The 17,609-nt window shown below is 23.3% G+C and overlaps 1 protein-coding gene across 5 annotated transcripts in view; it reads right to left on the bottom strand.

Annotated features, from left to right (window-relative positions):
* LOC122505024 (choline transporter-like protein 1) overlaps positions 1-17,609 on the bottom strand; it is a 34,371-nt gene that overhangs the window by 2,421 nt on the left and 14,341 nt on the right. For 4 of the 5 annotated variants that reach the window (XM_043616434.1, XM_043616436.1, XM_043616435.1 and 1 more), the window contains exons 2-10: positions 7,861-8,027; positions 4,244-4,354; positions 3,682-3,830; positions 1,925-2,002; positions 1,296-1,386; positions 1,121-1,184; positions 931-1,039; positions 343-451; positions 143-262 (exon numbers count right to left, since the gene is read on the bottom strand). In XM_043616434.1, coding sequence (XP_043472369.1) covers positions 143-262; positions 343-451; positions 931-1,039; positions 1,121-1,184; positions 1,296-1,386; positions 1,925-2,002; positions 3,682-3,830; positions 4,244-4,354; positions 7,861-7,902 — 873 coding nt within the window. In that variant the 5' untranslated portion in view covers positions 7,903-8,027. The remainder of the gene's footprint in view (positions 1-142; positions 263-342; positions 452-930; positions 1,040-1,120; positions 1,185-1,295; positions 1,387-1,924; positions 2,003-3,681; positions 3,831-4,243; positions 4,355-7,860; positions 8,028-17,609) is intronic. The other variant, XM_043616433.1, reaches the window with a different exon arrangement.

Below are 17,609 nucleotides of genomic sequence, written 5' to 3'. Positions count from 1 at the left end.
AAAAGTAATTATTTGCAACAATAAATAAATTTTTTTTTCCAGCATAAAGATAGCAATATTCCAAATAGATGAACTATAAGAGAATAAATTAAGAGTACTTTCGACAATTAATTAGAATGATAGGAAATAAAAATTCACGTACATAAATTGGTTGTAATAATAAGGCGGGCATGGAATAAACTGCTTTTCCAGCTTCTCGAAAAAGTTGGACCACAAGTGCAATTCTCTTTCGCATTACAAGAACAACGAGAATAGTGATGACCTAGAAGATAATAAGTTACTATTTAAGCCGAGGATAATCACAAATTGAAATTGCCATATATTAGAGGCAATTTAACTTACTGTAACTACAGACATTATTATCGCATATACGAAATAATCGGTAGTGCTCGCGTCATCTTCATGGATTAAATGCCTATCAACCGCCTTCTTCTCTTGATACCAAGCCAACCTGAAAATCACAGATCATTACAATTCACTTCATAATTATACGAATAAATTTAAGTAGTTCAGTGTTTAATGTTTATTTTTTGCATTTTTTTTTTTGTTATAGAAATAAATTATTTCATTATACAAGAAAAATTTATTTAATTCAAATAAACGATCACAGTTTTCCTAAGGATATCAAATTGAGATAAAAAACGAATCAAAAATGTTGCGAAGCAACGTTTTGATTCGTTTTTTGTCTCAATTTGATATCCTTAGGAAAACTATGATTACTTACAAGTTACAAGTAATTAAATAAAATTAACAATATTAATATTTCTTTGTATCAAATATTTTTTATTGAGTCAATTAATTTAATTGACTCAATAAAAATTCTTTGATAATAATTATCAATAAATATTAATAATTATTTGATTCGAATACTGAAATATAATAACAATAAATAAATAAATAAATAATAAATTAAATTATAAATTAAATTACCAAAGGTATGTAGTTCCACCAATACAAACGACGACGGCGCCAGAAAGAACAATGTAAATGACATATTGAACCATATATCGAAAGGCAATCAAAATAATCAGAGAAATAGCTGAAAAAAATTTTTTTCTCGCATTATAAAAAAATTCAATAAATAAATACAAAATTATAATTTTTAATTTAACATAATTACCTAAAGCTATTAGAAGAAGATAAACTAATTCCCGCCATGCTTGTGAAAGATCACGTGTTGCTTCCTATAAAGAAAAAATTTTTCCAATTAAATTATTAAAAATATTCCATGCCAGAAATAAATAAAAGGGATTTTTTACAATTAATTTTTAACATAGCAAATATTTCTGGCTTACATGAAAAAAGTCTTTTAATCCCAGCGACTTTATAAGAGATCCTGCAGAATCGGTGACTTTTCTCGGTACACAACGATTTAGGAAAGTCACACTGAAATTTGAAGAAATTAATAAATTAAAAAATTTTATTTCTCTATTCTAAAATAACTTATTTTTAATTTAAAAAATTTTTAATAAAACAAATTTTAATTTAAATTTAAAAAAAAATAATCCAAATTGATTTTTTTTTTATTAACAATATATTCAAAATTTCAAATAGTTGAAAGTTAATAAATTAATAAGTTAATAATATTATCGATAGTTAACAATATTATTATTTTTATCTTTTATGTAATTTCAAATTAACTTTTTTTTTAATTTATCGCAATATTTTATTATCAATTACTTGACTTATTTATTAGTTAATAATTATTGTCAATTAACTGCTGTAAGTAGTTAATAATAAAAAAAATTTATTCTCCAGTAGAAAGAAGAATATGAAACAATAAATTTTACGATCAATAATTTACCAAAAAAAAAGAAAAGAAAATTCCTCTTCTACGAAATCATTCAAACCTCAATAAGTTTATTAGCAATTGAGTGATATTTAAAACTTAAGTCTAATTAATTTTTCATTAAACAACACTTACTAATCTGGTGAATTGGTACAGTTCGTTACACATGTTCTCGATTTCACTCCATCAGCTCCAACATTAACAAGAAGGTACCTTGAAAATAAAGTAATTATAGATAATTAGAAAAATAATTATTTCTTCTGAGTTTCAAAAAATAAATTCAATTATGTTCAAAAATTTATAAAAATTCTCGTCAAAATTTCAATTATTTTTATAAATAATCCAATTTTTCTTCGAAATTCAATTATTTTCAAAAAATTTAATAAAATTCTTGGCAAAATTTCAATTATTTTCAAAAACTTTTCTCAATTCAATTATTTTTAATATCTACTATTTTAATAAAATTTTCCAAAAGAATTCAATTATTTAAACAAAAATTTAATAAAAATTTCACAGGAATTCAATTACTTACCAATTTTTTATAAATTTCTTCGAACCAATTCAATTATTTTTAATTTTTTAATCAAGTTTCTCGAAACAATTTAAATATATTCAGAGAATTGACAAAAATAGTTCTAAAAAATTCAATTATTTCGAAAAATTTAAATAAAATTCTTTACAAGATTTAGTTAATAAAATTGCAATTTTAATAAAATTTTCCTATTTAATTCAATTATTTTCAATACAATTCTTCTAAAGAATTTAGTTATTTTCACAAATGATACATTTTTTATGGGAATTCAATTATTTGAAAAAAAATTTGAACATAATTCTTCGCAAGAAATCAATTATTTTCATAAATAATAAAATTTTTCTCGAGAATTTCATTATTTTTAAAAATTTTGATAAAATGCTTTATAAATTTTAAAAATTATAATAAAATTGATCATAGAATACAATTATTTTCGTAAAATATAACATTCTTCCTAGGAATTATAATTATTGTCAAAAATATTTGTAAAAATCTTCGAAACAAAATTCAATTATTTTCCTAAAATAAGCAATTTAAATATTATTTAAGAAATTTTAGTCAAATTCTTCCCAAGAATTAAATTCATTTCAAAAATTAAACTTTTCACAAGATTTCAATTATTTAAAAAAAAAAATTAATAAAATTCTTCGTGAGATTTAAATTATTTTCAATTTTTTAATGAAATTTCTCAATGGAATTTAATTATTTTCAAAAAGTTTTAAAAAATTCTGAGAAATTGAATTTTTTTTAAAAAAATTTAATAAAATTCTTTACAAGAAATTAATTAATGTCATAAATAATAATATTTTTTTCCAGAATTCAATTATTTTCACAAATAAAATTCTTCACAGGAATTCAATTCTTTAAAAATTTTAAATAAAATTCGTTGCAAGAATGAAATTATTTTTATAAATAACAAAACTTATTGTAGAATTTCAATTATTTTTTATACAATTTTAAATAAAATGATAAAAAATTGCATTTATTCTTAAAATGTTTTTAAAATTCCTCGAAAGAATTCAATTATTTTAAAAAATATTATAAATTTCTTTATAGAAATTCAATTTTAAGAAATATTCATATATTTAATAAATTATTTATTTTTGTATTTAAATAATTGAATTCTCGAGAAATTTTTTTATAAAAATTAATTAAAAAATGAATTTTACTTCAAATTTTAAATTATAATTAAATATTAAAATCATTATAGCATGAAAAAATTAGTTTCTTATTTAAATTATTAAAATATTCTATATATGCTAGAATGAAATAAAAAAAATATGGGGGAAAAATTTTGAAAAAAGAGTAAAACAATAAAAAAGTTTTGAAATAATCATTAGTGGAATAAATAAATATTTACGGCTTATTCTTCATGTCAGCCCCCTTGCATCTAAATTCCGGATTAATTTCCTTGGCAGTAATTCTCCCGCAAATATTGGCGCAGTCATCATAACCATTGATAACTCTGTGGATGTCACCTTTTTTTGCTGCGGCACTCATAAAATATCCCTGTTAGAAAAAAACAATATTATAATCAATAATTTCTTATGATTATTTAAAAAAAAAAATTTTTTAAATTGCTACATTTAAATTAACTCAGAAAATAATTTCATGAAATTATTATGTACATTTAAATTAATTCATAAAATAATTATTTTTAAATTAGGATAATTATAGCGTAATTAGCGATATACTCAATATAAATTCTGATGACAATTATTAATAGCATATAAATACAACCGCACAACTAGACATAATAAGAAATTATAATTTTTTATTCAATTCTAATCTTCATAAAAATAAGAAAATGTAATTATTATAATTTTTTATTCAATTTTAGTCTTCGTAAAAATAAGAAAAATGCTAAGAAAATTAAAGAGCTAAAAAGAGTAGATAGAGAAAAACAAGAAGAGAAAACTTACAAAGGCACATAAAACGATAATGAAGATGATTAATGCCAATATGTCAGTACAGGAACGGTCATTGGAAAAAACTTGATTGACATCATCAGAATTTTCCTCATCATCGGGCGACTGCAAAAATTCAATTAAATGTAAGGCAAAAAAATTAATAAAAAAATTCCAGAGTAACAATTTTTACAAATTTGAAACAAACAAATTACTTTCTAAATATCCAACGATCTACAGGGCTTTTGTTCATAAACTTTAAATAAATAAATGAATGAATGAATAATTAAATAAATAAATAAGTAATAAATGTAGTTGTTCAAAAAAAGTATAGTAAATAATTATAAATAAATAATTAGTAATTATTGTAAATAAATAAGAAGTAAATAGTTATAAATAATTAGTAAATACTTGTAAAGAAATAAGAAGTAAACAATTATAAATAATTAGCAAATACTTGTGAATAAATAATAAACAACTATAATTATAAATAATAAATTATTATAAACATAATGCAATTTTTTGTTAAATTCTAATTAACCATTTCTAAATAAAAGAACAAGAATTCAGTCGTGATATAAAATAAGATAAATATAATTGATAGAAAAAACGATCAATAAAATATTTTCAATAATTATATAGATGAGCAAAAAAAAAAAATCTTTCTCGAAATGTAATATTTTATTGTCATTTTTACCCTTTAGATTTTATGAATGAAGTGATTTTTAGTTTTTTCCATTAAATAATTTTACATCTCGATAGAGAGATTTTAAATATTTCGAGTTTTGTTCCTTCCTCTCATTACACAGAATACATAATAATATACATTTATTTTTAAAATAATACTATAATATTTATGAACAAAGAATATAAAAAAATAAGTTTTATGTATTAAAAAAATTCATTTTTAGAAATTCCATATCCTTTATGTTCTAATCAGTTCAAAATTTTACTAATTTACTAATTCAGATTTAGAGAATAAGTTTTGTGATAATATGTAATTCTTCGATTAGAATTTTATTAAATTAATGAAAATAATTGAATTTCTTTTATTATTAAAAGAAAAATTAAAAATTTCTTTTATTATTTATTCTGTTGAAGAATTTTAATAAATTATTAATGATCAATCTTTTACGTCCGAGCAGTTAGTTGTCAGATAAATAAAAACGAATTCATTCAGACCAAATGTTATTGTATATTTTTTGTATATTTTTTTCTTTTTTTTTCTCCAAAGTCTCGAAATCTTAACGATTTCCTCTTCAGGAAGTCGAAATAAATCAGATGATGTAAACTATATCACTGATTTATTTTGACTTCCTGAAGAGGAAATCGTTAAGATTTCGAAACGTTGGAGAAAAAAAAAAGAAAAAAATATACAATAACATTTGGTCCGAATGAATTCATTTTTATTTACCTTACAATTTTTTTTTACAATTTTTTTTTCCTCAAAATTTTGAAAATAATTGAATTTTCGAGAATAATTTTATTATTTATGAAAATAATTGAATTCTTGTAAAGAATTTTATTATTTATGAAAATAATTGAATTCTTGCAAAGAATATTATTTAAATTTTCAAAAATAATTAAATTCCAGCACAAAATTTTATTACTTTTGAAAATAATTGAATTCTTGAGAAGAATTTTATTAAAATTTTGAAAAAAAATTTTAATTCATTTAAAGAATTTTGTATTGAAAGTTTTAAAAATAATTTAATTCTTTTCAGAAATTTTATTAAAATTGTTTTAAAAATAATTATGAATTCTTGTGAAAAATTTTTGAAAGTATTAAAATTATTTTGAAGAATTTTATTACTTACGAAAATAATTCTATTAAAATTTTCAAAAATAATTGAATTTTTGTTTAGAAAACATTCTCAATGTTGTAAATTTTATAATTTTCAAATCTATGAAATAAAATTTAATTCTTGTATAGAATTCTATTAAATTAATGAAAATAATTGAATTTTAGGAAAGAATTTTATTTTTTATGAAAATAATTGAATTTTAGCACAAAATGTTACTACTTTTGAAAAAAAAATTTAATTTGTTTGAAGAAGTTTTTTATAAAAAATTTTGAAAATAAGTGAATCCTCTTCAGAAATTATATTAAAATTGTTTTAAAAATAATTATGAATTCTTGTGAACAATTTTTGAAATTATTAAAATTATTTTAAAGAATTTTATTATATTTATAAAAATAATTGAATCCTTGCAACGTATTTTATTAAAAGTTTCCAAAAATAATTGAATTCCAGCGAGAAATTTTATTATTTTTTTTGAAAAATAATTGCATTCTTGAGTAGAATTTTATTTAAATTTTCAAAACATAATTTTCATTTTTGTTTGGAGAATCTTTTATTAAAAATTTTTTGAATATAATATTGAATTCTTTCCAGGAATTTTATTAAAATGTTTATGAAAATAATTGAACCCTTGAAACATTTTTTATTAAAATTTTCCAAAAATAATTGAATTCCAGGGAGAAATTTTTTTATTTTTTAAAAATAGTTGCATTCTTGAGTAGAATTTTATTTAAATTTTCAAAAATAATTGAATTCTTACGAAGAATGTTTTTCAAATTGTTGAAAATAATAACTAACTAATTAATTATTAAATAAATTAGTTAATTAGTTAATAAGTGAATTTTTTTGAATTTCCAAATCTGCAATTATTCAAAAATTGAAATTGATATTTAAAAATAAAAAAATTTGTAATTTGAATTTATTAATAATAAAAAATTGAATAACGAGGTTTGTGCGCTGACGCACGTATAGCATTTTCTAGTTATAAATAAAAAAAATTAGTTTAAAAATATTTCTCTTTTATTTATTGTTTACTAACTACAAATATAAATATTTATTAATAATAGTCAAATGTTTGATTACTTGAAGTAAATAAATTTTTTTTCAGTCTATTAATTTAAATTAAACTATTGAAATGAAAAATCTATTCATTTACAAAAAAAAAAAAAATGAAAGTGAGCCGCTGGATCGTGTAAAGTTTCCTAGGACGAAATCAAAGTCCCTTATTGGACACTCAAAATTCAACTTCTGAATTTAAATATTTGAATGCATATTATATAGAAACTTTCATTACCACTTCAAAATATTTAAATTTTAAATTCAAAAATTGAATTTTGTGGGACCAATAAGTGACTTTGATTTCGGGCAAGAAAAATTAAATAATAATTTACTCCTACGATCCAGAAACTCAAATTTAAATGGCTCGAAATTTATTTACTTCATGTAATCAAACATTCGACTATTATTAATAAATATTTATATTTGTAGTTAGTAAACAATAAATAAAAGAGAAAAATTTTTTAACTAGTTTTTTTTATTGAAGAAAAAAAATTTTATTATTAAAATAATAAAATAAATAAAAAATAAATAAATAATAAAGAAATTAATTTGATTAATTTATTGAAAAAAAATTGAAAGTGCCAAAAAACAATTGCTGTGCCAGTACCACTAAATGTAAACAAAAATCAAAACTATATTCAGTGCGTGATTAAAATTTGACACAAAATTTCATTTTCATCACATAGCATAATTATATTCTCATTTCTAAAAAAAAAAAAAAAAGTAGTGTTTTTTTACGAGGCTCTCGATATATTGTAAAATCTCTCTTACCGAAGGCACTACCTTATCATCCCCACAGCCGCAGCAACCCATATTTGTCGTTGGTGATGGGGAGCGAAGTGGCAAAAACCGTCCCCGATCACTTTCGATTCTCGCCTCCTCTTGATCTTCTTCCTCAACGCATGTATACAATTTTTCCTCCTCGGGAGTGACAATTTCTATATTATAATAAAAAGAAAAAAAATCAAATATTATATTTACACAATGTGAACATAATTTATTATATATATGTACATAATATATGTTTGCAATTGTCCTTCCATTAATCGCGCTATCATTCATGGGTTCCAGAGACTGATTCTTATCATAGGTAAACGTTACCAGTAGAATGCATAACGATCGATGGGGGACTTCAATCGAACAAACTGTCACGCGAGCTAACATTATACAATTCCGTAACGCGGGGCAACGACGTCTTGCATTTTTAGAAAATTTTATTATCACTGCATGAACGAGAATAATTTATCATAATATGACAAATAATAATAGTACGAGAATATTAAAACTGGTTAATTTTTTTTTTTCATAATTTCTAATCGAATTTTATCTATATATATATATAGATCTTATCAATGAAAGTGGTGAGAGGAACAAAGGAAGAGCGATTCTCCTTTTTTAATTATTTTAAAAATAATAGAATTAAACAATTCGTACCTAATTCAAATTTTTGTTGAAAACACTAAAAAAATTCAATTTTGGAAAAATTACAAATAATTGCAGAAATTCAATTATTTTCAAGAGTAATAAAATTCTTCTCATAAAATTCAATTATCTTTCAAATTAAAAAAAAAATCTAGTCAAAATCCCAATTATCTTTGTATAAAAAAACAAAATTCTTCCCCAAAATTAAATTATTTTCAAATTAATTTCAAATTCCCAAAGATAGTACGCAAACATTTAATTATTTTCATAAATAATAAAAATTTCTCAGGAATTCAAACAAATTATCTATAAAGTCCTTCGCAATAATTCAATTATTTTTATAAATAATAAAATTTTTTCAATTATTTCCATAAAAAATAATTAAAAATTGTAGAAAATAATAATTAATTTGAAATGATGAAAATAATTTTGAAAAAGTTACTGAAATAATATTCTTATAATATAAAACAATGATTTTATCACTCGGTCATCTTTAATTATTATAAAACATTATTCTTATAAGTTAGTGAATTTTAAAAGATTTGAATTTGAAATTTTTGAAATTCTTAATTCCTATGGAAAAATAATATTGATTAAATATTTATTTAAAAAAAAAAGTTATTGATGTTTTCGAATAATTTTACAATTAAAGAAATTCGTAAATAAAAATGTAACAGAACATTCTTTTGAGTAAAATTTTTTCCTTTATTTTCAAAAAATATTCGAAATTCAATTATTTTTAATATCTAGATATTTTCAAGAAATTTCGCAAAATAATTCAATTAATTTAAAATAGCATTTTCAAAAACATTTCGAAAAAATCAATTATTTAACAAAATTTTATACAATTTATTTATTTTTTTACAATAATTCAATTATTACTTCCACTAATAATAACATTTTTCATTAAAATTCAATTATTTAAATAAATTTTTGATAAAATAATTCTAAGCATGAATTTAATTATTTTCATAAATAATAAAACTCATCGAAGAATTTTAATTATTTGTATATTTTAAATTAATTAATCGGAAAATTAAGTTATTTTTCACAAATAAAGTTTTCCACAAGAATCCAATTATATTTAATTTTAAACTAATAAAATTTTCATAATAATCATTAAATTTCGAAAAAATTAATTATTTAAAACAATGTTCATAAAATTCTTATGAAGAATTTTAAAAAAAATTTTGCTTTCAAAAATAACAAAATTTTTCACGGAAATTCAATTCTTTTTTTAACATTTTAATAAACTTTTTCACAATAATTCAATTATTTTCAAAAATAATAAAATTTCTCGAAGAAATTCAATTACTTTTAAACATTTTAATAAACTTTTCCACAATAATTCAATTATTTTCAAAAATATTAAAATTTCTCGAAGAAATTCAATTATTTTTAAACATTTTAATAACATTCTTAGCAACTATTCAATTATTTTTATAAATAATTCTTCAAAAGAATTCAATTTTTTATTGTGATGTTTTTTTGTTTGAATTCAATTTTTGTCGATAAATACTAAAATTTATTATTCCCGAAAATTCAATTATTTTGAGGTATTTTAATAAAATTCTTTGCAAAATTCAATTATTTTTAAAAATAACAATATTCATCACAATAATTTAATTATTTTTAAAAGTATTAAATTTCTTCTTGGAAATTCCATTATTTTAAAAAATTCTAATAAAATCATTCGCAAGAATCCAATTATTTTCATAAATAATAAAATGTTTGTTAGAAATTCAACTATTTTCAAAAAACTTAATTAAATTTCCACAGACATTCAATTATTGTAAAAAATTTTAAATTTTTGAAAATAATTTCAATTTTTTTTTGAAGAATTTTTTTTTAAATTTTGAAAATAATATTGAATTCTTTCCAGGAATTTTAATAAAATCTAAAATGTTTTAAAAATAATTGAATTGTTGAGAAAAATGTTTGAAATTAATAGAATTATTTTGAAGAATTTTCGAGTAAATAAATAGAAGTAAATAAATAAATAGAAGAATTTTAGTAAAAAATACTAAATAAAATTGAATTTTGGAAAAGTTAGAAATGATTCCAGAAATTCAATTATTTTCAAAAGTTATAAAAATTCTTTGCAGAATTTCAATTATGTTCCAAAATTCAAAAAAAAAATTCTCGTCAAAATTTCACTTATCTTTATAAATAATAAAATTCTTCTTCGAAATTCAATTATTTTTAAAAATTTTAATAAAATTCTTGTCAAAATTTCACAGGAATTCAATTATTTAAAAAAATGTTTATCTTTATATACAGTAAATAGATGATAAAGAAATAAATTATCTAATATAATTACCATAAATAAAAATTTAAAATAAAGTGCAGTGAGAAATAAAATATAATGTGATTCACAATATATTATTTAAATTCTAGAAAAGTGGTATAATTTTTTTTTTTTTTTTTTGAAAAGAGCAAACTTGTTAAAAGTGAGTTGGCAGGAACGTTTGGTCTCATATAGAAAAAAAAGGAGTATATGGGCAATTCCACGTGAGATTTAAGTCGACCTCTTAAAATCGGCCAAAAATATTTTTTTTCTATTCAGTATCGAAAAAAAAACAGATACGTATTTTTTTATTTATGTTTAATTGTCCAAATTTTCGAAAATTTGGACTTTTAATTGTAGACCTATATTCAGTAGCTTATAAGTCCGAAAATATTGAGTTTAGGAAAAAGTTGTCAAAGAATGAAAGTTTTAGTTTTCTTTCGACTTTTAAGAAATGTAAACAAAAAATTTTTTTTTAAATTTTTTATTAAAAGAAAAATTTTTTTTTATAAACAAATTAATTTTTTTTAACTTTGGGCCGGATTTTTTTTTATTTTTTTTTATTTTCTTGTACCTTATAATATAGAGAAGATTTTCCAAAAAGTCCCGAAATGGGCCTGATGTGTTAAATGAGTTTTAAAATATTTTCAAAAATCACTTGCAAGCATCACAGTGGGATTTTTTTACAATTAACTTTCTAAAACTGTCTACAGCGTATAATTTTTAATATATTTGAGTGTTCTTTGTTTTAAATAAAAGGGTCTACGCTGTAAACAGTTTCAAAAAGTTAAATGTAAAAAAAATCCCACTGTGATGCTTGCATGTGATTTTTGAAAATATTTTAAAACTCATTTAACACATCAGGCCCATTTCGGGACTTTTTGGAAAATCTTCTCTATATTATAAGGTACAAGAAAATAAAAAAAAATAAAAAAAAATCCGGCCCAAAGTTAAAAAAAATTAATTTGTTTATAAAAAAAAAATTTTTCTTTTAATAAAAAATTTAAAAAAAAATTTTTTTTGTTTACATTTTTTAAAAGTCGAAAGAAAACTAAAACTTTCATTTTTTGACAACTTTTTCCTAAACTCAATATTTTCGGACTTATAAGCTACTGAATATAGGTCTACAATTAAAAGTCCAAATTTTCGAAAATTCATAACTCGAAAATTTGGACTATTAAACATAAATAAAAAAATACGTATCTGTTTTTTTTCGATACAGAATAGAAAAAAAATATTTTTCGCCGATTTTAAGAGGTCGACTTAAATCTCACGTGGAATTGCCCATATGCAATAAAAAGTAAAACATTCGAAGAAATTGTGAGCTCATAAAATATCTACAAGCTCGTGCAGAAATCATTTAGGTCAATAGTAGCTTTCCAAGAGCCATTAAACAATTTCAAAATATTACCATCGACCGAGATAAATATCTTCCCTATTTTATGTAATGCAAAAGGTGTATAAATTGAACTTTTTACTTCAGTGTCGCTCTACTTATAGCGTATAATTAACTAAAAATAGTTTTTTTTTTGACAAATTTGTCGCACATACAGTTTTACTATATTTCTATATTTATGCGCGAATTACACACTCTTCTCTCTTAATTATATTTCCTAATTTGGGACAAATTCTCTAATTAATGAATCCATTAACTGATTGTATTAAAATGATAATAGTTTAGAGAGAAACGGTTTATTTTTCTCGCAGTACAAATAGAAATTTAATATTCTTTCAATTATAAAGATATTATAAATTATATTTATTATTAAATAAATAAATAAATAAAGAAAGCACCGAAAAAAATAAAATCTCAAAGTGAGAAGTAAATTCCGTTCTACAATTATTTTCACATTTTATTTTCAATATACGAATAATATACAAAAAAGAGGAAGTTTTTTTGTCTGAGTCAAAAATATCTTTTTGTGTGTGTAATAATAATAATAATAATAATAGTAAAATCTTTTACACACATATCTTTCAAAAATCGAAAAAAGAATTTATTAAATAATAATAATTCAATAATTTTAAAATATAGTCTAATTGAGAAAAATAAAGTTTCAAGAGAGACAAAATAAACTTTGCAAAAAGAAGTAAGTAGCTTATTCACGAGAAGTATTTAATCAAACAACTTTTATTTACACAACGTTTGTCACGTGCAAATACATTAAATTTCAGATGTAATTGTTCGCATTCGAGACCATAAGTTATCGTGTTTGTAATCTTAAGAGCTTTTTAAGGAACGCGATCATATTGCCTTGTTTAACATGTGCAGAAAGTGCGCTTATCGAAATTGTAAACATCATTTTTCTATAAAATGTCTTTATTTTCAAAAAAAAAAAAAAAAAAATTAATATTTATTAAACAGGATTGCCACAAAAATTTAATTTTCTTTTCCCTGACTTTTCCCTGATTTTTAGACTTTTTCCTGACTGATTTTGACTTTTTCCCTGACAATAAAGAATATTCTGATTCACTTTAAAAATAATTAGGTACTCAAAAAAAATATTCTATCGCACTTATTTACGAATTTCTTTAATTGTAAAATTATTCGAAAATATCAATAACTTAACTTCTTTTTTAATCATTATTATTTTCTTATAGGAAAAAATATTTCAAAAATTTCAAATTTAAACCTTTTGAAATTTAATAACTTGAAAGAATAAAAATAGAATTATTATAAAACATGAAGAAATGGATCACTTCGAGTCTTTGACTCGAAGTGATCCATTTCTTCATGTTTTATAATAATTAAAGCTGACTAAGTGATAAAATCATTATTTTATATTATAATATAAAAATATTGTTACTGTAACTTCTTAAGAATTATTTCCATCCTTTCAATTCAATTATTATTTTCTAAAATTTTAAAATAAAATTCTAATAATTTCTGATAAAGTTCTTTTGAGAATTTTCCAATTTATTTGTTTACAATTCAGTTTTACGTGAAATTTCGATTATTCGGAAATTCTTCAATTAAATATACATTAGAAAATAAAAACTTGAAATAATTTTAAAAAATTGCGATTAAACTTTTTGAAAAAAATTAGTTTCCTAGAATTTTTAATTAAAAGCATGAAAAATTCAAATTTTCAAAGATTTTCATTTGAAACCTTTACAAAATTTAATTATTTCTAAAAATTGCAATTATTAATAACTTTTCCAAACTGAACTCTAAAACTTTATATGAAATTAATTTTTAATAGAAAATTTCACGAGAATTCAATTATTTTAAATACAAATGTAAATAATTTATTGAATAAATGAATGAATGTTTCTTAAAATTTAATTCTTATATAGAATTTTATCAACAAATTTTTAAATAATTGAATTCTTTCGACGAATTTTAATAAAATTTTTATTTAATAATTACATTTTTAGAGGAATAAATTCGATTAAAATTGTATTATTTTATTTATTTACACTTGCCTTATTACATAAAGTAAATACAAGAGGAGTTTCAAGATATGAGCATTAAATAGTTACAATTAAACTTAAGTATTAAAAATTCGAAAAATTCTTAAAAATCTGTAGCAACATGTGAATGAATTTTGTAATCGTTGCGCGATCATTTGACGATATAATTGACATCCATCCACTCTCAAAATCAGGTTCATTATAAACAAAAGGAAAAAATCTTAAACAAATATGCCTGCAAGCTGGGCAAAACATTAGTAAATGATATAGACTTTCTTGTTCTAAATTGCAAAAAGGACATCTTTCATTTAAACGAAATACACATTTGCTTTTGCCCATAAACAACCTACAAACATGACCATTTAGCATTCGGACTTGTGAAAAAATTCGCTTTACTAATATAGGTAATCTCATGAGCAAGTATTGCTGGGTTCCCGTTTGCAGAGAAATTTGAGGATAAAATAAAAGACTCTTAGAATGAGATCTACTGTGAATATCTTTATCTTTTAAAAAAGTTCCATACTCTTTGAGAATCATCCCACTATCCACAGCAATAGAATTAGAGTTTAAACTTCTCCACCTGTCCACCCGGTTACAAACCTCAAAAAAATACCGTGTTTGGGCAAACCAGTTAAATTTACAATTTTCATTTTTCAATGCCAACTTCTTTAGCCTCTCAAAGCAACGCCTAGGGTACCGTGAAAATTCCATATCAAAGATTTTTGTTATCCAGGACATTACTCTTTTGAGGACTAAGAAGGATAAATGCATTATTCCAGTATCCAATCTAACTGCATAACCAGGAGAACAAGTGGGTAGAAACAAAAGTTGCTTATAAAAAGATTGCTGGGTCTTCTCTAGACAATCTAAATGTTTTAAAGCCCAAACTTGGGCACCATAAAATAAAACACTTAGGGGCATACTCTCAAACAATCTGACATAAGCGCTCCATGAGTCGGCCTTGGTAGCCTGGATGACCCTCAAAACGGAACCAATTGCAATATTAGCCGCTCCGGATGCTTTTTTTGCCGCAGCCGAAAATGAACAAAAGCTGTCAAACGGGATACCCAAGTACATATACTCATTAACCACCTCTATACGCTCATCACCGAATTTAAAAGATTTATATCTTCTAGCAGAAGAATTTCCCGATCTCGTAAAAATTAGCACCTTGGTTTTTTTAACATTGACACTCAATTTATTAAGCTCGCAATAGGAGTGCAATGCCTCCAATTTTTTATTCAACTCGATTGGAGTATCCGATAGAAATACATAGTCATCAGCAAATCCAAGTAGCAAAATATCCAACATGTTATCAATTGCGATACCTCTGCACCCACAGTTAACAAAATGAGCCTCCATGTCAGATATAAAAAGCAAAAATTCGTACGGACTTAGGACTTCCCCTTGGAGTACTCCTTGAGTGACTTTAACGTTATTTGTACAACCCTCGCCCGTTCTGATACATGTCGTTGCAGCATAATAAAAATCTCTTAACAAATTAATCATTTTCGTACTTATGCCCAGTGAGTGGAGTTTTTTCCATAAAAGATGGTGCGACACTGATGGAAAAGCCCCCTTGAAATCCACAAATAATGCATATACTACGGCTCCCGGTTTTTGCAAATGAATCTGAATACTAGCTAATAAAGTGAACAAATTGTCGGTGCAGCTTCGGCCCTTTCTAAACCCGGACTGAGATTCGGGAATCAGACCCAATTCATTGGACCACGAAACAAGACGATTACATAAAACTTGAGAAAAAACTTTAGCTATACAGTTGACCAATGTAATGGGTCTGTAGTTTTCAGGGTCGAGAGCGTTACCTTTCTTATAAAACATAGTGGTGATAGTCTTCCCCCATTCTTTAGGAACCTTTTCATTATCAAGTACTTTATTAAAAAGTATTTCCACATAAAATACCCAATTCGAAGGCAGATTCTTGTAAAAATTATAATTAATTCCATCCGAACCAGGGGCTTTTCCATTTTTACATGAAGAAAGACTTTTAATGATTTCATCAGTTGATATATGACTATCCAAAATAGGGTGAGAAATCCTCAAAAAAACGCATTCACTTGATGGGCTACGATCCTGTTGCGGAAAACATTTACACAAATACTCAAACCAATCATTTATTGTAATACCGCAATTCTGTTTATTTCTGGGGCGATGGGCATTCACAACTTTCCAAAATTGTTTAGAATCTTTGCAATTTGCAATTACATTTAATCTATTGATACAATAATCTTTTTCCTTTTGTTTAAGAACTTTATAAAAAATTTGCTTTCTCGAGAAAAAAAGTGACCTAGACTCAACAGAAAAACATTCCCTTTTACAGGTTTTCAAGGCATCCAACATTTGTTTTTTAGCTTGTTTACAGGTGTTATCAAACCACGGTTTACATTTTAAAAGCTTGCGTGGCCCTATTTTCTTAGTCATCCCCAGATTCATCGACACTTCTCTTATCGTAAACAACAAAGTCTCGTTAAGTTCATCGACATCCAGGTTTACTTCCCCCACCTCACTTCTCCATTCCATAGCGTTTGTAAATGCACTCATAAAATCATCATTCCAAAAAAGTTTGAGAGGTGTATCAATTCTCTCGTTTTGATAAAAATCAATGGGAGGAGACATGCTCAAAATTACAGGGAGATGATCTGATAGAGATGCTAAAGGACTGACAACGAGATCATCAAACAGAGCAAGATCATCAAAAGTGCAAAACACCAGGTCAATCACACTCATCCCTTGGGAACCCAGGAAGGTAAAATTAGCTGGAGAGTCACTCATAGCACGACCATTCAGCAATAAAAAGTTATTGATCTCCATATTTGTGACCAATTTGTTACCTCTCGCGTTTGAAACTAGGTCATATGAGCGTCTCTCCATGCTAAAGGGAAATAACGATTGAGAAAAATTTGGATCAATTTGATTCATGTCAGCAACTCTGCAATTAAAATCACCCCCTATAATAATCGGAATATTAAGAAAGCGCTCTCTAATCTGTATAAGAATACAATTCAAACTATCCAAAAAAGAGTCAATATTTTCATCGGGTGGTATATAAATTAATCCAAGTATGATATATAAATTTCCAAAATACAATCGAACAAAAATCAGATTTTTTAAATTAAAAATTATGTCAATAGAGTAAAATTTAGAGTTATAGACAATTAACAAACCTCCTTTCGCCCTACCGTGTACTTTCTCCTTCGTTGCAGCAGAATAAACAATTTTAAAATCACTATTTTCCAGAATAATATTTTCATATAAAGTCCATGACTCACAAACACACAATACATCTTTTCCACTCAACAAACTATTAATGTCTGATAGATTTTTATAACCTCTGGAATTCCAAAATATGAACCTAGGTGGAACTACATCGAAGGAT

Source organism: Leptopilina heterotoma, unplaced genomic scaffold, assembly GCF_015476425.1.
Source record: "Leptopilina heterotoma isolate Lh14 unplaced genomic scaffold, ASM1547642v1 Lhet_33, whole genome shotgun sequence".
Lineage (NCBI taxonomy): Eukaryota > Metazoa > Arthropoda > Insecta > Hymenoptera > Figitidae > Leptopilina > Leptopilina heterotoma.
The sequence above is the reverse complement of the archived record's forward strand: the minus strand, read 5'-3'. Positions and strand labels throughout refer to the sequence as shown.